The sequence below is a fragment of the Gymnoscopelus braueri genome (assembly GCF_963280865.1).
Source record: "Gymnoscopelus braueri genome assembly, chromosome: 7".
NCBI lineage: Eukaryota > Metazoa > Chordata > Actinopteri > Myctophiformes > Myctophidae > Gymnoscopelus > Gymnoscopelus braueri.
In genome coordinates, this window is record NC_137608.1 from 50,036,022 (window position 1) to 50,059,840 (window position 23,819).

Below are 23,819 nucleotides of genomic sequence, written 5' to 3' on the forward strand. Positions count from 1 at the left end.
GTCACATTGTTTTTGTTCCCCACATAATGTGAATCAGTTCGTTTAGTCTCGCTAGTCGCGCTACGAGTTAGAATAAAAGATGAAGAAACCAAACCATTATTATACCAAAAGAAACGATACGATTATACCAAACTAAACAAGTTTTAAACTAGGGGAATCATTTTGAAGGCGCACAGCGCTGGAGGTTCCGGTCGTGGGTTCCGGCCGCCTGATGACGTAAAGTTATTTCCACTCCAGACCGGACCAGAAACCTGAAAACGGTATTTGATCCCAGGCTACCTTTCGCTCCAAGATGTCACAGAATCAGAATCATCTTTATTGTCACATCACAGGTTAAAGGTGTAAAGAAGTGGGTGAAATAATTTTTAGTGCAGCTCCATCATTTTAGTTATTTTCAGAAAGAGAAAGAAAAGAAGATGGGGGAGGGGCAAGGAGAGAATAAAAGATGAATTAAACAAAGATATTTACATACAGTATGTACATGAGGTTAGACATAAGGTGCATAAGGTACAGTATGTACATGAGGAGACATAAGGTGCATCAGTAGCAGCTATACTGTTCATGATATGTGCAATAATCCAGACTGTCCTCTTTCCAGAAACAGATGATGTAACATCATATCTTTAATCTGATTGGCTGATTCTTCTGAACTAAAGAACGAGACCTCCTTCATTCTCTTTCAGACTCCAGAACTTCTCCTTCAGTAAACATCTGTTTATTCTGATCTGTTTATTCTCATCTGTTTATTCTCATCTGTTTATTCTAATCTGTTTATTCCCATCTATTAAATTCAGTTCAGTTTTAATCAGTGATGATAAAGATTACAGCCACCCTCCTCATCCTCTCCTCTGTGCTTCATGTCAAAGCAATCCCACGAAGTAAGTACATTATATTTATGTTATTAATATATACATGTATATCTACTGTTATAAACCACACATGAACGATGCACAATACAAACAAACGACACACACACACACACACACACACACACACACACACACACACACACACACACACACACACACACACACACACACACACACACACACACACACACACACACACACACACACACTTTGATCACATGACCAGTGTGTTTTTAAAGACATTTGATGGTTTCAGCAGTGAGATGTAACGAGGCTTGGAATGATGCTTATTGAACATGATCAGCATTTTACCAGTGACGCTGAACAAACACGCACGCACGCACACACACACACACACACACACACACACACACACACACACACACACACACACACACACACACACACACACACACACACACACACACACACACACACACACACACACACATTTGATCACATGATCAGTGTGTTTTTAAAGACATGTGATGGTTTCAGCAGTGAGATGTAATGAGGCTTGGATTGATGCTTATTGAACATGAACAGCATTTTACCACACACACGAGATTTTGATGAAGGGGGGGGGGGGACAAAAGCTATGGAACTCTGACTGGTATTATTTTACACTATGGAATTGGAAATAGTAGACTATATTCACATGGTGGCCATTTTTGCATTTTGCATTGAAGAAACAGGGTGGCATTTCATTAACTTAATAGCAAAATGGCCGCCGTGTGAATATGGTCTTCAGAGACCACACCCCCTTGTCACCCTGCATAATAATACATATGTACAGAGTAGACCAGTGGAGTGATCCAGCATTTTATTTGGGTTTTCTCTTCTGAAGTGACCAGATATTTTACTTTCTGATTCAAGTTGTCCCCCTGTCTTTCTTTCTTTCTTTCTTTCTTTCTTTCTTTCTTTCTTGTGTTTCTCTTCAAAAGAATCAGAATCATCTTTATTGTCACATCACAGGTTTAAGGTGTAAAGATGTGGGTGAAATTATTTGTTTTGTGCAGCTTCATCGTTTTTTTTTTTTTTTTCAGAAAGAGAAAGAAAAGAAGAAAACAAACCTATGTTGCTATAATATCATTGGTTCTCAAACCTTTTCATGTCAATGTTCCAGGGACCCCCCAAAAGCAAATATTTGAGTTAAAAATTTATATATTCAAAGATGTACACATTCTTTCATGATTTTTCTTTTTTTGCAGATCTACAAGCTCATAGCGCGGCACTCAGTGCCGCGCTATGAGCTTGTAGATCTGCTATGCTTGAATAGCCCAAAGAAATCTTAAAATGACACAGATGCGTTCCCGGTTAATGGGTTAAAGGAGTAGTTCAACCAAAAAATTACTTATTTTCTATTAATTACACACCCCATGAATGCTTGAATTCATGGTGATGTAATTGTTTTTGACACATTCCCAATAATTTAATAATAAAGATGCTTATGTATCCGGTAGGAGACACAAAGGAGAGTCTTTGTGTCTCCTACTGGAGAGACTGCCGGGCATCAAATTATTGGCTTAGGAATGAGACAAAAACCAATAAATCTCCATGAATTCAATGCTTCAAGTGGTGTGTAATTGATAGGAAATAAGTAATTTTTTGGGTGAACTACTCCTTTAAATCTGGCCAACTCACTCAGCCCAGTGGCTTTGCCCTTAGGACAGCAGAGGGCGCTCTTTGCAGTCTAACACTGTTGATGCATACTTGCCATTCATTGTCTCCGCCAGGCCGAAAGGCATGGCGAGAGAATATGTTTTACCCCCTGTCCGTCCGTACGTCCGTCCGTGTGTCCGTCCGTCCGTGTGTCCGTCCTGTCCGTCCTGTCCGTCCGTTAGCAGCTAATCTCCGGCACCGTTGGCCCAGTCGCTGCGAAACTGTGCACACCCACTCCCTGGATGCCAATTCAGAACCTCTGCCCCACGTTTTTCACATGGGCCTGTTATAGCGCCACCAGGAGGCCGATTTGTGCAAAACCCATTTTTTCCCATTACAAGGAAAAACCTTTGCCATGCATTTTTCACATTATGCCTTTTAGAGCGCCACCAGGAGGCTGACTTTTGGAAAACTATTTTTTTGCAAATCGGTACACAGTATCTCTATAGTCATGTGATCAAGATGGAAGTGTCCGATATTTCATATTCCATCCTAATTGGCCAACATTGGCTTCCAAAGTTTGCTGGATAGGTCCGTTTGAACAAAATTCCTCAAATCATGAACGCAACGTGCGATTTCTGTGAAATTTTGCACACACATTCCCACTAGGCCGAGGAAGAAATGCCACCTTTTCACATTGGCCTGTTATAGCGCCACCAGCAGGTCTAAACACATTTTTGGAACAAATCATGAATGCAGTGTCCGATTGCCATGCAAGGCCTAAGAAGAAATGGCACCATTTTCACATTGCCTTATTATAGCGCCACCAGGAGGCCACAATAACCTACCTGACCTGGCGGAGACCTGTGCTCCGAGGAGCACTTTTTCTAGTTTGTAATGGTTTGGTATGGGTGATGGGAAGTGATAAACAGGTGCCAGGGAGGGTGCTACCAGACTGTGGATCATTACATTATTATGTACCAGAGTCTGTGTTACCTTTTACAACTGAAACTGATGCAGGTTTAGAGCATTTAGTTTCAGGGAATGAGGATGTTTGTTGTTCCTGTTCCAGTGCATGAAATGTTTCTCCTTTCAGAGCTGGTTAATGGAGAAGATGTTGTGCCAGGGACCCCCAGAAGCAAAGATTTGAATTACGAATGTTCGCTTTAAAAAAATGTATATTCAAAGATTTGCACAAATGTTCACGATAAAAAAAAATAGCAGATCTAAAAGCTCATAGCGCGGCACTCGGTGCCGCGCTATGAGCTTGTAGATCGGCTATTTTTGAATAGCCAAAGTATAAAAGGTTAAAGAGGTTAAAAATATTGTAACGCTATATTAAAGGAGGAGTTCACCCAAAAAAATGACTTATTTTCTATCAATTGCACACCCCATGAAGCCTTGAATTCATGGATTTATTTTTGTTTTTGTGGCATTCTTGAGCCAATAATTTGATGACTGGGTGTGTATCCGGTAGGAGACACAAATAATCTACTTTGTGTCTCCTACCGGATACATTAGCCCGTAGGAGACGGGAATCAAATTATTAGTCACAAAAACAAAAATAAATCCATGGATTCAAGGCTTCATGGAGTGTGCAATTGATAGAAAATAAGTCATTTTTTGGGTGAACTACTCCTTTAACTATTTTTGCTGGGGACCCCCTGGTACCCCCCCCCCCCCCCCCCAAGGACCCCTGGGGGTCCCCGGACCCCACTTTGAGAACCAATGATTTAGAGATATTTCAATCCAGAGGGGGACATGTGTTTTCCAGCTCCACCCAGCTGAGTGCTGCCAACAGAGGACACAACACATAGCTGGGTATGGGAAGCCTTCTGCTGTCACTTTACCCTGAATGACCCAAAGTAGAAACTTAAAGATCTACAAGCTGCTTACCTTAACCCATTCAATACGGGAACGCATCTGTGTCATTTTACATTTATCGGGCTATTCAAAAATAGCAGATCTACAAGCTCATAGCGCGGCACCGAGTGCCGCGCTTGTAGATTTTTTTTTTTTACTCAAATCTTTGCTTCTGGGGGATTCTAATGTCTTCTAAATCTAAGTTTTCTGAAAAACGTATGATTTGAGTTAAAAATGTTCGCTTTAATATATATATATGTATATTCAAAGATTTGCACACATTTTCACGATTTTTCAAAAATAGCAGATCTACAAGCTCATAGCGCGGCACTCGGTGCCGCGCTATGAGCTTGTAGATCTGCTATTTTTGAATAGTCAAAGTATAAAATGATGGTTAAAGTGGTTACATTTAGTTTGACTTTATTCCCACAGAATAAATAGATCTACATGCTCTAAAAGAGCTTGTAGATCGGCTTTTTTTTAATTTTTATATTTCTTATATTATTTGACATTTTGGCCAATGTTTACCCAGTTTTTATAGTATAGTTTGTTGATTACTTTTGATGCAGTAATGGTCTTTCTTCTGTTTGTTTTTTTGGTATTAAAAAGGTCTTAAAAGTCCTTAAAATGTTCACTTCACTGTCATCTCCCCAAACTCATGTGGGGACCCCCCTGGGGGACCCGACCCACATGTTGAGAACCACTGGCCTACACCACAGGTCAAAGGTGATGAGCATCAATGCATTCACATGAACACATTTCTCTCCGTCAGTATATATTACACTGGCACCATAATATGAACACAAAGTATCATCAATCATGGAACACCAAACAAGGACATACAGAAATATTTAAATACATCCATACATTTGATTACAATCAGCAACACCTGCAATCATAGAACAGTGATTGGCTGGACAGTGACTCACCCTCATGATACACCCAATGATATGATGGTTGATAATATTTAGTGGATGATATTGCTCAATAAATGCTCAATATTCATATGGCTCTGTTGCACTTCACAATGTAACGTGAAATGCTTGAAAATGTAGGCTAGCCTATATTTTGACATTGAAATCCCGAATCTGATTTAACCCATTAAATTCTGATTGGGGTACAGCAGTAGGCTGTTGATTTCTGTCTGGACCAGAGCTCCATTGTCAACAAAAGTTAGTCTGCGTTACAATAACTAATGTGCTGTAGGCTAAACATGTAAAGAACTAAACACACCTACAATGGCAAAAGGGAAGCCCACTGTTTCAGGTGATAGGTACACGCTCTCTCTCACACACACACACACACACACACACACACACACACACACACACACACACACACACACACACACACACACACACACACACACACACACACACACACACACACACACACACTACACACAGACACACACACACACACACACACACACACACACACACACACACACACACACACACACACACACACACAAACAAACAAACAAACAAACAAACAAACAAACAAACAAACAAACAAACAAACAAACAAACAAACAAACAAACAAACAAACAAACAAACAAACAAACAAACAAACAAACAAACAAACAAACAAACACACACACACACACACAATTTTAGCCTCCGTCAGTGGGGGGGGGGGGCAAGATTTTGTTGGAGGAGCGGAGGGGGGGGGGGAGACAAAAGCTATGGCACTCTGACTGGTATTATTTTACACTATGGAATTGGAAATAATAGACCATATTCACATGGTGGCCATTTTTGCATTTTGCATTGAATAAACATGGGTGGCGACGGGGTGGCATTTCATTAACTTAATAGCAAAATGGCCGCCGTTTGAATATGATCTTCAGAGACCACACCCCCTTGTCACCCTGCATCAGTGGCGTACCCACCATAGAGGCAAGGCAGGCGGCCGCCTGCCCAACTAAAATCTAGCCTCCCCTAGAAAATAAAGCAAAAGACTGAAAAACAGGCAGTGGAAAAAATCCAAAGAGAATAGTGGCCGTTGGACCTCCTCGTCCATTCACGCGGGCAGGCAGCCAATCACTACCGTATCCATTCAGCAGAGCGACGTCGCCTATAGTGATGCAAATGTATGCCTTTATCTTCAAGTGCCAAGGGTGGGGGTCTAACACCTGTACTCACCTGGCATAAAAGGGGCTCTGAGTCTGAGAGCAGCTTGAGCCATTAAACTACAACATGAAGAGACCACCGCTGAATAATTTATTGATTGATTATACTTGCATTTTGTTTTTTGGGCGGTGAAACCGCCCCTATAAGTGAGGTTTGGAAATTTGTACAATTATCTTGGGCAGTGAAACCGCCCCTATAAGTGAGGTTTGGAAATGTGTACAATTATCCTGCGCTGTGATTGGCCAATCACAATCTATTCAGGACTGTGATTGGCCAGTGTCACATGACACATGTGCATAGCCCTATATAAGAAACCATAACTGTTTTTTTAAAGTTATGGTTTCGTCCATCATAAAGAGTGTTTCAATAAATGTATTTATCTTTTGTACATGATTGGTTGACTCCATTCAGTATTGTGATTAGCTAGCAAGACACCGCCCACTTCACACAGGGTGAGATTTTTTAAACGTTTTTCAGTTTTGTAGTCAGTGTAGTGTTGTTGTTAACTTGTTTCCCCCGACATTTCCCCCCGACATTTTTCCCCGAGTAGGGAGGTAGAGAAAAAAACTCGCCTGCCCTAAATGTAATTTCTGGGAACGCCACTGCCCTGCATAATAATACATATGTGCAGAGTAGACCAGTGGAGTGCTCCAGCATCTTATTTGGGTTTTCTCTTGTGAAGTGACCAGATATTTTACTTTCTGATTCAAGTTGTCCCCCTTTCTTTCCCTCTTTCTTGTGTTTCTCTTCAACAGAATCAGTGGCGTTCCCAGGAATTACATTTAGGGCAGGCGAGGTTTCGAACGAACTATTTTTTTATTATTGTATTGTTTTATTGGATCTTGTTTAGTCGATACACTTATGTGTTTTAGCTCTTGCTCATTTGATTTAGCTATTTGTCTCATCTGTTTAAGAAAGTAGGTAGCTGATATATTGCACTTTTACCTTAGCGCTAGGTATACTCTTGGTTGCTTGTTTTAGCAGAAAATGCTCTTAGGACTTCTAGTGATTAGTAGTTTCGTTCCCTATATGTTGAATGCACTTATTGTAAGTCGCTTTGGATAAAAGCGTCTGCTAAATGACTGTAATCTTATGTATTGTAGAGAAGAGACCCGACAGTCCCACCCTGAGCAAGCAATTTTGCGTTAGTGGCAACGAAAAACTCCCCCTTAACTGCAAGAAACGTCAGGCAGACCCTAGGCTCTAGGGTGGGGGCCTTCTGCCTCGACGGTGTCAGGGGGAAAGAAGAGAGAGAGAGGGAGAGACAGAGGAGAGAGAGAAAGAGATACAAGTAGTAACAATAACAATTGTAGCAAATATAATAGTATATGATAATATAATATAGTACAACAATAATGTGTATACAGTATGTAATGGTATAATATAATAATGTTAAGATAATATACAGTATAGTGTAGTGGTATAGTGTAATGTAGTGTATATAGCATGTAAAGTTAACAACAACACTACAAAACTGAAAAACGTTACTAAAAACACAAACGTTAATAAACAGGTATAGCGTCCTCTGGATGAATCTGTTCTTCAGCGGTGGTCTCTTCATGTTGTAGTTTAGTAATGAATGGCTCAAGCTGCTCTCAGAGCCCCTTTTATGCCAGTTGAGTACAGGTGATGGCCCAGACCCCCACCCCTGGCACTCCTGGTGTACCCCATGAAGACAAGGCACACATTTGCATCACTATATAGGCGAGGGTTGCTCTGCTGAATGGATACGGTGGTGATTAGCTGCCTGCCCGCGTGAATGGACGAGGAGGCGAGCTAATGGCTCGACGCCCACTATTCTGTCTTTTACTTTATTTTCTAGGGGAGGTGAGATTTTAGTCTGGTGGGTACGCCACTGAACAGAATCAGAATCATCTTTATTGTCACATCACAGGTTAAAGGTGTAAAGAAGTGGGTGAAATTACTTTTAGTGCAGCTCCATCATTTTAGTTATTTTCAGAAAGAGAAAGAAAAGAAGACGGGGAGGGGCAAGGAGAGAATAAAAGATGAATTAAACAAAGATATTTACATACAGTATGTACATGAGGTTAGACATAAGGTGCATAAGGTAAAGTATGTACATGAGGAGACATAAGGTGCATCAGCAGCAGCTATACTGTTCATGATATGTGCAATAATCCAGACTGTCCTCTTTCCAGAAACAGATGATGTAACATCATATCTTTAATCTGATTGGCTGATTCTTCTGAACTAAAGAACGAGTCCTCTTTCATTCTCTTTCAGACTCCAGAACTTCTCTTTCAGTAAACATCTGTTTATTCTGATCTGTTTATTCTGATCTGTTTATTCTGATCTGTTTATTCTCATCTGTTTATTCCCATCTATTAAATTCAGTTCAGTTTTGATCATTGATGATGAAGATTACAGCCACCCTCCTCATCCTCTCCTCTGTACTTCATGTCAAAGCGATCCCAGGAAGTAAGTACATTATATTTATGTTATTATATAATATATACATGTATATCTACTGTTATTATATAAAACCAAATATGAACAATGCACAATACAAACAAATGACACACACACACACACACACACACACACACACACACACACACACACACACACACACACACACACACACACACACACGGGCGAGGAGAGGAGAGAATAAAATATGAATTAAACAAAGATATGTGCATACTGTATGTACATGAGGTTAGACATAAGGTGCATAAGGTACAGTATGTACATGAGGTTAGACATAAGGTTCATAAGGTATAGTATGTACATGAGGAGACATAAGGTGCATAAGGTACAGTATGTACATGAGGAGACATAAGGTGCATAAGCAGCAGCTATATACTGTTCATGATATGTGCAATAATCCAGACTGTTCTTGGAAACAGATGATGTAACATCATATCTTTAATCTGATTGGCTGATTCTTCTAAACTACAGAACAGAACCTCCTTCATTCTCTTTCAGACTTCAGAACTTCTCTTTCAGTAAACATCTGTTTATTCTGATCTGTTTATTCTGATCTGTTTATTCTGATCTGTTTATTCTGATCTGTTTATTCTCATCTGTTTATTCTGATCTGTTTATTCTGATCTGTTTTTTTCTCATCTGTTTATTCTCATCTGTTTATTCTCATCTGTCAAATTCAGTTCAGTTTTGATCAGTGATGATAAAGATTACAGCCACCCTCCTCATCCTACACACACACACACACACACACACGCACACGCTCACACACGCGCACACACACACACACACACACACACACACACACACACACACACACACACACACACACACACACACACACACACACACACACACACACACACACACACACACACACACACACACACACACACACACACACACACACACACACACACACTTCATATAAGAACCAAACATGCAGTGGTGTAAAGTAACTAATTACATTTACTCAAGTACAATTTTGAGGTACTTACTTTATCTTTACTGGAGCATTTCCAATTTTCAATACTTTTACTTCTACTCCACTACATCTCACAGGCAAATATTTTACTCCACTGCAATTATTTGAAAACGTTATTACTAGTTACTGTGCAGATATAAATTATAAAAAATACATTAACCACTTTAGCCCTATTTTATACCGAGACTATTTGAAAATAGCCGATCTACAAGCTCACAACGTGTTGCATTGCGACGCATTGTGAGCTTGTAGATCTGCTATTTTCAAACATTTTAGTGCTTTTACTTTTGGTACTTAAAATACATTTTTAATAGCAATACTTTTGTACTTTTACTCTAGTGAATTTTGAATTCCGGACTTTTACTTGTAACAGAGTAGGCCTACTTCTAAATTAAAGTATTGATACTTTTACTTAAGTAAAACATTTGAGTACTTTTTCCACCACTGCAAACATGAATGTTTAACATTATGTGTTATTGTCACTGTGAAGAAGTTTGTTGTTGAATTTAATGTCATCTTTGTTTTATTTCCAGTGTTCCATGAGAACATTATAGTCGTTGGCTGTTCAGACACAGTTAAAGACCCATATAAAGAGTACATGTGGGCACTGGATGGTGAAGTGATGATGTACGCAGACTTCAACAAAGGGAAGGTGGTGGAGCCTCAGCCTCCGTTTGTAGATCATATCACCTTCACAGGGTTTTATGAAGTAGCTTTGAATGAGCAGGCGACCTGCAAACACAGCCTGGACATCATTCGCACTGCCTTGAAGAAACCACCAGTGAAAGGTACATGAATACTATGAACACAATAGTTATTAACTAAAACGGTTGAATATATTTAACATTAATTAAAATGTTTAAACATGTATATTAAGCATTTATGGTGAAATATTTTCTAAATAATATGTATTTCTAGTAAACATTAATATGTGCTGAAGGTGCTTTGTTTTAATTGTTTTTTACAAATCTCTGCATTATATCTGCTCTGTACAGCCTGAGCTGTAGGTGAGGTGTAGATGGTAAAACTATGTAGATGCAGTGGTGTGTTCTACCGTGTTACACTATATACGTAGTATACTGTGCAGATGTATTTTTAAAAAGCATATACCATCCAAAAACCGTCCGAGGAAGCGTATCCAGTGTTGATTTGGTGAATCTATCTCTGGACACTAAGACGTCACGCGCACGTGGCTTAACACCTACACTACAGGTCACACAATGGACAATTGATATGCATCTAGGCTCATTCCTATGTTAATTCACCTGGTGTGACACCCGGCAGTCGGCAGCCTTTGTTGAGGTGTGAACTTAAGGGTTGTTTTAATGGATGCATGTGCGTGTGCGTGCTCCTGCTCAAAAGACTGGTGGGACGGCGTGTTACCGCGGCCCATGACCAATGACCACTGAGTATCTGATACACTTTCATTTCTTTATTTGGATTTTCAATTAAAAGACATATGAATCATGACAAAATCCAAGATAATACGATTATACAACAGTTACCATCTAAATGTACCTGTGATTCATGAATTAAATTACAGAGGTGAGTAACTAAGTACATGTACTCAAGTACTGTACTTAAGTACAATTTTGAGGCATTTGTACTTACTCGAGTATTTCCAATTTCCAATATTTTTTACTTCTACTCCACTACATCTCAGAGGCAAATATTGTACTTTTACTCCACTATAATTATTTGAAAACTTTAGTTACTAGTTACTTTGTAGATTTTGATTATCATTACAACACATACAGTAACCACTTCAGCCCTATAGGCCATTTGAAAAGCCGATCTACAAGCTCACAATGCGTCACTAATCACAATTTGATGCATTGTGAGCTTGTAGATCTGCTATTTTGTAGATAAGATAAGATTTGTATACTTCTCAAAACTTTAAATGGAACATTTTGTATAATGAGTATTTAAACTTTTGGTACTTTAAGTACATTCTGATGCAAATACTTTTGTACTTTTACTCAAGTACATTTTGAATTCCGGACTTTTAATTGTAACAGAGTATTTCTCTATATTGCAATTTTTTACTTAAGTAAAACTTTTGAGTACTTTTTCCACCACTGAAGGATGGTAGAGTGTGTTGTTAATGTTATTTTATGGTTGTTTAATTTATTGATTAATACAAAAAAAGCTCATAGTGCGGCACCCGGTGCCGCGCTATGAGCTTGTAGATCTGCTATCGGCTGGGGGTGGGCGAGGCCTATCACCTTGGGGGGTTGGTTTGAAGCTATGGGTGTGGCCTATCACCTTGGGGAGGTGGGGGGGGGGGGGGGGGTTAAAATAATAATCCTGTTTCAAGTGGGTGGGACCCCCCAAAATAATCTTATTTGAACTGGGGACCCCCCAAAATAATCCTATTTGAACTGGGGACACCCCAAAATAATCCTATTTGAACTGGGGACCTCCCAAAATAATCATATTTTTATGTGCTTGTAGATCGGTTATTTTCACAACGTTTGCCTCTCTCTTATTCATTTGACAATTTGGCCAATTTGCTATTAAAAAGGTCTTAAAGTCATTAAATTGTCACTTTATAAATGTGCAGATACACTGTATCCACTTATACTGTATGTTGGTTTGTTTACTGTTGAGTGAGAAAACAATGTTACCTATTAAGCTAATCATCTGGGGACCCCCAAAAAAAGGTTATCTGGCGACCCCCCAGAAGTCAATGCACTCATTCAATTATTTGAATTGAATGATGGTTTATTTGATACATTTGGGGGTTATATAAAATATTGCAATTTAATTTCAAAAGCAACAGTTTAGTGTTTTCGTTTAGGTTTGCAATGCAGGCTTTAATTACAGTATAAATAATGACCTTTACTTGTTTAATATAACTCAGCTGATTGTTATAATGATTGACCTGGTATCCTATAGTTTCTTTGAGGCTCTACATTGTTCTCTCTACTCTCTACTTATGTGACTATTTACCTTGTTTGATGACTAGAGTCAGTGGTGGGAAAAGTACTCAAATGTTTTACTTAAGTAAAAGTATCAATGCTGCAATCTAGAAGTACTCTGTTACAAGTAAAAGTCCGGAATTCAAAATGTATGTGAGTAAAAGTACAAAATGTACTTAAAGTACCACAAGTATAAACTACTAAAATGTTTGAAAATAGCAGATCTACAAGCTCGTACCGCGGCACTCAGTGCCGCGCTACGAGCTTGTAGATCTGCTATTTTCAAATAGCTTAGGTATAAAAAAAAGGGGTTATCCTGGAAATACATGATGGGGTCTGACAGACAGACAGACAGACAGACAGACAGACAGAGTCCTTGTTTACTTTGTAATTGTAATTTAAGCTACTAAGATGCCTGAACCTATTCTAGACTTTCTGTAATGACATATTTGGCCGATAGGGGGCAGTTAGCCTAGTGTTGATATTATACAGATGATAAAAAAAAACTGAACATTAATGACATTTTTCATTGTCTATTTCCAGATGGATATGTGTACTATATGGCTCAACGCTGTGTGTTTAACTCCAGTGAGCTGAAGGACATACAGTACATACAGTCACTGAATTTCGATGGTGATGAGTTCCTCAGGTGGGACAGTAGAGTAGATCAGTTTGTTGGATACACTGAGTTTGGTGTGAAGAACGCAGAGCGCATGAATAAAGATCCTGGAGAACTGGCTTATAGGAGATCAGTACGAGAGGCAGCCTGCAAACACAACATTGAGATCGACTACTCCTCTGTTCTGAACAAGAGAGGTGAGCTGATCTCAGAGCAGCACTCAACACTCATCACCTCATAAACTATAACAAGAAATCACATGATTCTATTCAGAGATGATTAATGGTGTTAATATTGATCTGATAATGATTATAAAACATTACTTAATCTGCTGAGAAACATTTCAGATCCTCTTAAACACTTAAAGGAGTAGTTCACCCCAAAAATGACTTATTTTCTATCAATTACACCCCATGAAGCCTTGAATTCATGGATATTTTTTAGTTTTTGTCTCATTCCTGAGACAATCATTTGATTACCGGTAGAAAGTTGCTAATGTATCCGGTAGGAGACTCAAAGGAGTCTCTTTGAGTCTCCTATCGGAGAGACCGCCGGTTACATTTTTGGGGTGAACTACTCCTTTAAGCCTGATTTATACTGTATCCTAACCACTGGCGTATGGTGGGTTCTAACGTTGACCGGGCCAGATTCTTAAACCCCCCTCCCCCGCCGCCGGTTTAGACGCGGGGCAGGGTGTTTCAGGACGACGGTTCTTCTTCTATTACATTTCTGAATGGAGAGGTGCTCGTCTCTGCGCAATGGAGAACCGGTTTGATGGTGAAACTGGTTTTCTAATGGTCACTCATTAACAATTCGGCCGAATGCAAATGAGCCCCATTTGAAAACAAAGGCGACTTAAAGGGTGAGGGGCTGCTAATGTTGTTAAGTAGATTTTTTTTCCCCCTGGGGGAGCAGGGTTTTACAGACCGGGCCATGGCCTCGTTGGCCCCAATGAGCATACGCACCTGATCCTAACCCAGGTAGCAAATCAAGTCAGATTTCTAGTGTGACGACGTCTCCACGCCCCACCGACCGGAGCGTCTGCTCGTCGCGACCCGACATCTCCACGTGTCGTCCTTGATCAGCGTTTACCGTGCGCTGCGCCGAGTGCCCACCAGGCGTAGCGCTGGCGGGCCGGGTGGGTCCGCGAGCGTCCGAGTAATATAGCGCTGTCGTAAATGACCCCCCCCCCTCATATATTTCGAACCCCCCCTCGTATATGACCATAATTTGATTACCGGTGGAAAGATGCTAATGTATCCGGTAGGAGACTCAAAGGAGACTCTTTGAGTCTCCTACCGGAGAGACCGCCAGTCATCAAATTATTGTCTCAGGAATGAGACAAAAACTAAAACATCTCCATGAATTCAATGCTTCATGGGGTGTAATTGATAGAAAATAAGTAATTTTTGGGGTGAACTACTCCTTTGAGCCTGATTTATACTCTATCCTAACACGCTGTCACGCAGTGGAAATAGCAGATCTACAAGCTCACAACATGTGTTGTCACCATCGTACACCGAGTATAAATGAAACATATAGATCTATTTCTGAGTGTTTTCACCCTCATAATTCATTTCAAATACATAATACATAATTAATGATAATAATAACAAACATAATTAATAATAACAAACATAATTAAATCAAATAGTTAAATCACTTTAGTAATATTTAGCAGGATTATGTGTATCTATATATTGTTTTGTTTGTTTCTACTCTTGTTCATTCGAACTATTTTCATGAAATGATATTTAATGGTTTATTGTTGTTTATGTAAAGCACTGTGTAACTGTGAATTATTCAATATGTTTAAATTAAATTATATAAATGTATTCTACTTTGTAGAAAACTGTAGACGATTGTAGAATCTACAGTACTCTTATGATCTGGTGCCATCTGGTGGCCAAACATTGACACTTACAATTACAATGTAGGCATTTATCAGACGCTCTTAATCCAGAGTGATTTACAGTAAGTAAGGAAAACACAAGGTAATACATCAAATGCATAGAAATAGTAATCAAGAATCATAGGTAAACCAATAACCTATCATCAGTCTAAACAGTATAATATAAAACAAAAAAAGGATACATTGAAACTATCCAAACTATAGGATGCCAGGTCTACAATGAACCTGGCATCTGTCTACATAACATGATATCTAAATTACATTTTAACCTTTGCATAAGACTGCAAGGTCATCAAGGCTAGATCTAGTGCTACAGTCTTCAGATTATGGTGGTAGATTGGGAGTGAGTCTGCAGCTCTAACTGCAATGGGGAGTTTGTTCCACCGTTTGGGAGCCAGAAGGGAGAAGAGTTTAGGACATGTGGAGCGTTGTCCAGGGTGTTTTAGGGAAGGGTGAAGAGTCTAGGATGTGTGGAGCGTTGACCAGGGTGTTTTAGAGAAGGGAAAAGGGTCTAGGATGTGTGGAGCGTTGTCCAGGGTGTTTTAGAGAAGGGAGAAGAGTCTAGGACGTGTGGAGCGTTGACCAGGGTGTTTTAGAGAAGGGAGAAGAGTCTTGAAGATATGTGGGTGTCATACCTCTGTGAGGGCAGCAACTGGGAGCCATTGGAGGGAGAGGAGAATGGGGGAGAAATATAATAATAATCATCATCATCTTTTTTAGGAGTAGAGCCCAAAGTGAGACTGAAGTCAGAGACTCCCCCTCGTCGTGGTGAACACACTCACATGCTGAGGTGCAGCAGCTACGACTTCTATCCTAAAGTGATCCTGGTGACCTGGTGGATAGGTCAAGAACCTTTGACCTCTGGTCTCTCCTCTACTGATGAGCTATCTGATGGAGACTGGTACTACCAGTACCACTCCTACCTGGAGTACATACCCAGGTACACACCTAACAGACACCTATACATAGAAATACACAACTAATAGGCACCTCTACTGGTACTACCTGTGTGTGTGTGTGTGTGTGTGTGTGTGTGTGTGTGTGTGTGTGTGTGTGTGTGTGTGTGTGTGTGTGTGTGTGTGTGTGTGTGTGTATTACAGATCAGGAGAGAAGATCACATGCATGGTGGAACATCCCAGCCTGACCGCACCTATCAAGATGGATTGGGGTCAGTTACTGTAATCTAGTGTAATCTACTGTCAAAATAGCAGATATAAAAGCTCATAGCGCGGCACCGAGTGCCGCACTATGAGCTTGTAGATCTGCTATTTTTGAAAAATCGTGAACATTTGTGCAAATCTTTGAATATATGTATTTTTAAAGCAAACATTTGTAACTATCAAATGTCTCTCAAAATATGTCTTAATTTTTCTGAAAAAATATATCAGTGGTGCTAAAACTTTTTCTTGTCAAGGACCCCCATGTTTTTGGCCGCTGATCCCCATCAAAATATGTTGTTCCAGAAGAAAATGTTTGACTTAATGTTAAAAATAAAATATATAAATTATATTCAAACATTTGCACAAATGTTCAAGATTTTTCAAAAATAGCAGATCTACAAGCTCATAGCGCGGCACTCGGTGTCGTGCTATGAGCTTATTGATTTGATAAAAGCAGACTAAAGACCAGATTGATTTGATAAAAGCTGATAAAAGACCAGATTGATTTGATAAAAACAGATCAAAGATCAGATTGATTTGATAAAAACAGATTAAAGAGTGATCATGGTTTCATCAATGTGAAAACAAGACAGATTTCTAAGACAGAACAAGCACTGATGTTCTTTTTCACAAACTGCCTCACAGTGCTGAGTCTATGACTCTGTCCCAAGATACTTTCTGCACATTCCACAGCCTGGTTTATAATCATCATAGTAAAAGGTTGATTCATGTCTTCTAAAATCTATCATCATATCCTTTGTTTTGGATGTATTTAGCTCTAAGAAGGACATGTCACATCAGGTGACAAACTCCTTATAGACTGGACCAATAGGGTTGGACTCATTATTACTGAACAGACTCACAATGACTGTGTCGTCTGTTTATTGTCTACGCTAGGCCGAAAGGCATGGCGAGAGAGTATGTTTTCGCCCCCGTCCGTCCGTCCGTCCGTCCGTCCGTCCGTCCTGTCTGTGTGTTAGCAGCTAATCTCTGGCACCGTTGGCCCGGTCACTCCGAAACTGTGCACACACACTCCCTGGATGCCAATTCAGAATTTTTTCACATGGGCCTGTTATAGCGCCACCCGGAGGCCAATTTGTGCAAAACCCTTTTTTTTTTACATTACTCCTACAGATTTTATCCAAACGTCATGCAGATCGGTACACAGTATCTCTATAGTCATGTGATCAACACAAATCTGTCCGATTTCCCATATTCCATCCTCATTGCCTATGGTTGGCTTCCAAAGTTTGCAGGATTGGTCCGTTTTGAACAAAAAGCCTCAAACTATGCACGCAGCTTGCGATTTCCGTGAATTTTCACACGCACATTCCCACTAGGCCAAGGAAGAAATGCCACCCTTTTCACATTGGCCTGTTATAGCGCCACCAGCAGGTCTAATTTAGCAAAACACATTTTTGAAACAAAATGCCTCAAATCATGAATGCAGTGTCTGATTGCCGTGAAAGACCTAAGAATAAATGGCACCCTTTTCACATTGGCCTATTATAGCGCCACCAGGAGGCCATAATAACGTACCTGACCTGGCGGAGACCTGTGCTCCGAGGAGCACTTTTTCTAGTTGTTTATTGTGTTTGGTTGTTGTAGCTTATTGTCAGATGACTCCATGTCCGAGTCAGTGAAGAACAAGGTGTTTTAATCTACTGATATGATATGATATGATATTTGTATTGTCAGATGACTCCATGTCAGAGTCTGTGAAGAACAAGATGTTTTAATCTACTGATATGATATGATATGATATTTGTATTGTCAGATGACTCCATGCCAGAGTCAGTGAAGAACAAGGTGGCCATGGGAGCATCAGGTCTGGTTCTGGGTCTGGTCTTGTTCCTGTCTGGATTCATCTACTTCCAGTGGAAGAAACGAGGTGATTAGCATGTTTAATTAACATGTTTAATTAATTAATATACTACCAGTGGAAGAAATTAGGTCAGATCAACAGAGGATCACATGACATGTGGAACCCTCACATAAATGCAAACAAACAAACAAACAAACAAACATGTAAAGCCACAACCTAAACTGGTTTATATTGGTTTAGAACCTTAACCGGTTTAGACCAGTTTAGACGACCTATAGTTAGAGGTCAAAGTGTGTTCTATGTTGTCACATTTAGCTTTAATACATCAGTGTTACATTTAGTCCTAAATAAGAGTCAAATGTTCACATTAGTTCTGATGACTGAACCCTAATGTTGTTGTGTTGTGTTATTGTGTTCACATTTATGCATTTTATGGAGAAATACACACAATACAGTAGCCTACATATGATTTATTTGTGTGTCTGTTTTAACTGTCTCTCGTCTTCTTCTATCAGGTCGTATTCTGGTGCCGACAACCAATGAGAATCTTTAGACTCCTCCCACACACCCAGGTTCACTTCCTCTTTCTTTTTACCAAACCTTTTTTTTGTTATGTATAAAAGTGTATAAAACTAGAAAATATACACAAAACAACGTGCTTGTGTAAGAAGTGAAACAACTAGCCTGGTAAACCATCCAGGTCGAGTGAATTCACATTATCATGTGTCTTCTGCTTAATTTCTTATAATAATGAATCTAATAATCAAATTCAATAATCAACTGATTTGTTGTATCAGACAACACTGATGACAATGTGGTCATATGGGGGGGGGGGGGTCTTCTTGGTGAGTTTGAACCATGGGGGGGGGGGGATAGTTAGGACCATTCGTCATCAATCAAATATAAACATGTTTTACATGACACAGGAGTTTAGATCCCATAGCCTGAGAGGACGTTCAGTTGCAGGGGTTTAGATCCCATAGCCTGAGAGGACGTTCAGTTGCAGGGGTTTAGATCCCATAGCCAGAGAGGACGTTCAGGTGATTCAGTCGAGGAAGCTTTTGAAAGGAAGAGACGTGCTGGACGCCGGGGATGCACCATGACACTCATGGGGGGCAAACCTCGCACCGGAAGTTCAAGAAATACATGGCAGTGAATGGAGCCGGCTGGACCAGCTCATGAACAAACATTATATCTGAACGATTGCGACAGTACATCATTTTATTGAGGCATCTAAACAGCGGCAGGTATTGTTTCTGTCTCGGAGGTGTCGCGAGATTTGTTTGCCACACTGGACTTTGGCCGTTCAGAAACATACTTTATGCTCTTTAGATACCTCTATAACATTATACAGCATACACATCGAAAAGCAACACAGCAGAAAACAATGTGTGATATGTCTTCTTTTATTTTAGTAGTATTTTATAAAGGTCTCAATCGTTCAGAGATAGTGTTTGTTCATAAGCTGTCCAGTCGGCTCTCATAGACTCCAATGTTATTTCACCGACTTCCGGTGTGAGTCTGCCACCCAGTGAGACCAATCTGCCGGCTGGAATTGCAGGATAGAGAAAATGACGTCGGCGTCTCTTCCTTTTAAAATAAATTCCTTGGATTCCGTCAGGAAATGAAGTGCCTGTGATTCAGTTCAGTGAAGAGACGACACAATGCAGACAAACTCTGAACCAATCAGTTGAACACAACATTTCATTGAACTGTACCAATGATTCAGTACATTATACAAAACATTTCAGTGAACTGTACCCAATGATTCAGTTCATTGAACATAACATTTCAGTGAACTGTACCAAATGATTCAGCACATTGAAAACACTGATCATTCCATCACTAGCAGGATCAAAGATCCAAAGGTCCAAAGGAGAGTGTTCTACCAACTGAGCTGCCCTTCCTACTAAGATACACTATTGACAAAGTATTGGTTAGGTTTTTAAGTAGTTTACTACTAACTTGTTCACGATCTACCATCCATTTATAGCATAGTTTAAAAAAATTAACCATTAACAAACATTTAACAAGTTATGAATGACACATTAATAATAATTTGGGAATGATTCATTTACTATTATAAGGGAAGGTTATTCTGTTGACATGTTCACACAGTTAATACATTCTGATTCTTATTGTTTTTTTGTCTTTTCACAGAACACCTGGGTGTGTTTTCAGAGAAGCAGAGAGTCATTGCTGCCCCCTGGTGGAGAGAGGAGGAAATACATGTGTGTCCATTCAGCTTTTAAATACTCAACAGCAGCACAATGATGACATCATCAACCTTTTTCACTAATGTGTCCTTTAAACAATTAAAAATGCTAATTGGCTAGATAAAGGCCCGTTCATAGTCCCTAGATGGGTCTAAAACGTGCGTCAGGGGGTGAGGGATTCCGTCCGTTCTTTACAGACGCATGCATAGTCGCTGACGTTAAATCCGTAGGAATTATAACGTTGGGCGTCGTACACCTATTAATCCACTAGATGGCAGCTGCGAGGTTTTAAATGTTGTGAAAAGTGTTGCCATGTCCGCTTATTATAAGCGACTTTGGGCTTATTTTTCTGTAAAGTTGCTTGTAAACAAACATTGGTGGTTGCGGTTTTATTTGGGCTTGTTTCTAAAGTGTAGTTGCTTATTTGGGCCAATTATTATTTAAACCAGTGATTCTCAAATAGATATTGTAGATCTGCTATTTTCATGTGATGTGGCCTAGTCGATTATTTTGGGCTTGTTTTCATAGACCTGGTTGCTTATTTCTCTCACAAAACCTGGCAACAGCGCTAAAATGGACGCCAAAACAACGCAATAAAAGACACAAACTATAGTCCACAAACTAGACAAAAACAATGGTTGTCTACAAAACGTGAGTTTCGACCCATACTGCACTGTGCTATATTATTTGTGTGTGTGTGTGTTTAGGGAATGGCTGGCTGGGTTCATTTCGTCACAGTAATTAAGTACATTTACTCAAGTACTTCCACCACCAACGTGGGTCTTTTTGTGGAGAAAGAGTGCCCAAGGAAAACTTTTTTTCCCTGATATACTGCCAACGGTTTCCACTGGTACTACAGGCAACGTACAAACGAACGTACGTCGGCCTGACGGTGAATGTTGATCGCACGGACGGAAATCCTGGAGCCGTAAGTGACGGAGGGGGAGACAAAAACGACAACGCAAGGAGCGCTGGCGCTGGTTACGTATCCTTACGTCCGACTATGAATGATACTTAAGGCTAACGATAATTACTGTCTTTTCCCGGTGTTTCGCCCAGGTCGACGTGGTTTTGAGGTTAGTTAAGGTTAGGGTTAAAGTTAGGTTCATAGACATAGTTTATGTGAGGTTAAAGGTCAGGGTTTAGGCGCCACCTGGGCGACACACCAAAGGAAGAGGGAGTCCCAATTAGTGTGGGTGGTTCATCAAATTACTTTGTATAGTTTCTGTCGTCAGAAAACACAAACATAATATTTCAGTTCTACACTATATTGAAACATTAAATAAATGATCACACACACAATCAGAGTTCTTCATAACATATATAATATTAATATCCATCTGAATGGAAGTCAGTCAACCATGTTTGTGAAAAAGGTTTTATTATTTTATAATTGACCATAAGTCATTTATTATTATGTAATCATTTATAATGTGTGATAATTAATGTGTTACGATCATCATGACATCACTATTTCCCTGTGATGGGTGGACCTGATCCCCTAGGGTGGTCTGAGGTGATGGGTGGACCTGGTCCTCTAGGGTGGACTGAGGTGATGTGTGGACCTAAACCCTCTAGGGTGGTCTGAGGTGATGGGTGGACATGGTCCTCTAGGGTGGACTGAGGTGATGTGTGGACCTAAACCCTCTAGGGTGGTCTGAGGTGATTATTTATCTTTCCGTTTTTCAGCTCCACTGTTGTGTTTCTATCCGTTCCTTCCCCCCTGGGATCTGGGCCCCTGATCATGAATGGTTTGAAGTGGTTTGAAGGCTTTAATTTGCTTGGTTTGAATGGAATGTCACAATATCAATAAAGGAATGAGAAAACATAATTGTGCCTCATGTTCTCTTAAATTTCACTGCAGGTGGGTTGCCAATTTCAGCCAATCAAGAGAGAGTGCATTTTTGGAAAAATTTGGGACATTTGAGCCTGTAGTAACATGTCATAAATAGGGACACCAAGTTGAAAACAGCTACAGTATGACTTTGGAAAATCCATAAAGTTCTTCTTCACCCACTGATGACTTCCTCAAACATTGCTTTAACTATTGATGGTTTGACCTCCTCACCCTCCATCACACACACACACACACACACACACACACACACACACACACACACACACACACACACACACACACACACACACACACACACACACACACACACACACACACACACACACACACACACACACACGCTGGTCCTTTGCTTCAGAACATCAAAGGAAGAGTTTGAGGGTCATTTCTCTTTGAAGCAGAAGCTCCATAGTGTCCATAGGTAAATGTTTAAAGTGAAGAGCTGTTGACCTCTGGAGCACAAAGAACTTCAACTGATATAAAGTGTATAAAAAGAGTTTGAAATGACCATAAATGATCTAACACAGCTGTTACCAAACCTTTTTAGCTCAAGTTTGACCGGGACCCAAACTAGTGAAAATAATAGATCTACAAGCTCACCAACGCGGCACGAAGCGTTGGTTAGCTTGTAGATCTGCTACTTTCACTACTTCTTAAACTTTTTTTACGGAAACTATTGGATTTTTTTATTTCAGTTATGAAAAACATTTTGGAATTGTTTTTCATTGATAAGTTGTGACTTTTAAGTATTTTTTTTATATTTTGAAATAATAATAATAAAAGAGGGATAATTACTTGCGACCCATAAAAATTGGTCCGTGACACATGGGTCCCGACCATAGACTGTATAAAAGAATGGACAGCGTTACGCCCCTAGACTCTACAGACCGTAAATGAAGCCCATTGTTCAGCTGTGTGCAATCCGCCATCTTTCAATATGGCGTCATATCCTGCAGAATGACACCAGACCATTATTGGTTGGGTAGCTTGTCAATCAAATCATCCCGCCCCTCCCAGAGCATAACCTACTTTATCGTCAATTTTAAAATAAATGGGACCATAGTTTACCAAAACACATATCATGATGATTGAAAGGAGACTTTAAACTAGCGACTGGAAGCATATAGTATTTATGACCATTTTTATTAAAGTAAGAAAATCTAGTCTAAAGTTTGTCAAAAACCCATCCGCTTGCGTTAAAATAAATTGACACCCTCAGGGGTAAAACAGTGAAACTACAGGCCATTCATATGAACTGTCTCTTCCGTATTGGCGTCAATGTAAAAATCTCAGGCTGGCCCCTTGTTCCAGACTCCTGACCCACTGTTTGGGAACCAGTGATCTCTAACCCTGGTGGGCCGTGAGGAGATTACAAGTGGGCCCCCAAATAACAGAACATTTAAGA

The 23,819-nt window shown here is 40.0% G+C and overlaps 2 protein-coding genes across 3 annotated transcripts in view; both read left to right on the forward strand.

The window, feature by feature from the left end:
* The window catches only part of LOC308089217 (H-2 class II histocompatibility antigen, E-S beta chain-like), a 96,404-nt gene that overhangs the window by 39,213 nt on the left and 33,372 nt on the right, over positions 1-23,819 (forward strand). The window contains exon 1 of one of the 2 annotated variants that reach the window (XM_080433802.1): positions 8,820-8,913. The exons of the other annotated variant lie outside the window; for it this stretch is intronic. The gene's annotated coding sequence lies outside the window, so the exon portion shown is untranslated. Of the gene's footprint in view, positions 1-8,819; positions 8,914-23,819 lie in introns of those variants that run through there. 2 annotated transcript variants of the gene reach the window in all.
* Positions 702-22,344, forward strand: LOC308089227 (H-2 class II histocompatibility antigen, E-S beta chain-like). The gene is made up of 9 exons (XM_080433829.1): positions 702-878; positions 8,826-8,909; positions 10,437-10,691; positions 13,368-13,640; positions 16,076-16,295; positions 16,456-16,523; positions 18,293-18,406; positions 18,856-18,912; positions 20,501-22,344. Exons 2-8 carry the CDS (start codon positions 8,843-8,845, stop codon positions 18,891-18,893), a joined length of 1,035 nt encoding a protein of 344 aa, XP_080289955.1. The 5' UTR covers positions 702-878; positions 8,826-8,842; the 3' UTR covers positions 18,894-18,912; positions 20,501-22,344.

Excerpts from the sequence above, each read along its gene's own strand:
- LOC308089227 (XM_080433829.1), top strand. The coding sequence starts at position 8,843 with ATGATGAAGATTACAGCCACCCTCCTCATCCTCTCCTCTGTACTTCAT. Across the intron at positions 13,641-16,075 it reads CTCTGTTCTGAACAAGAGAG|GAGTAGAGCCCAAAGTGAGA; the intron begins GTGAGCTGATCT and ends CATCTTTTTTAG. Across the intron at positions 16,296-16,455 it reads TACCTGGAGTACATACCCAG|ATCAGGAGAGAAGATCACAT; the intron begins GTACACACCTAA and ends TGTGTATTACAG.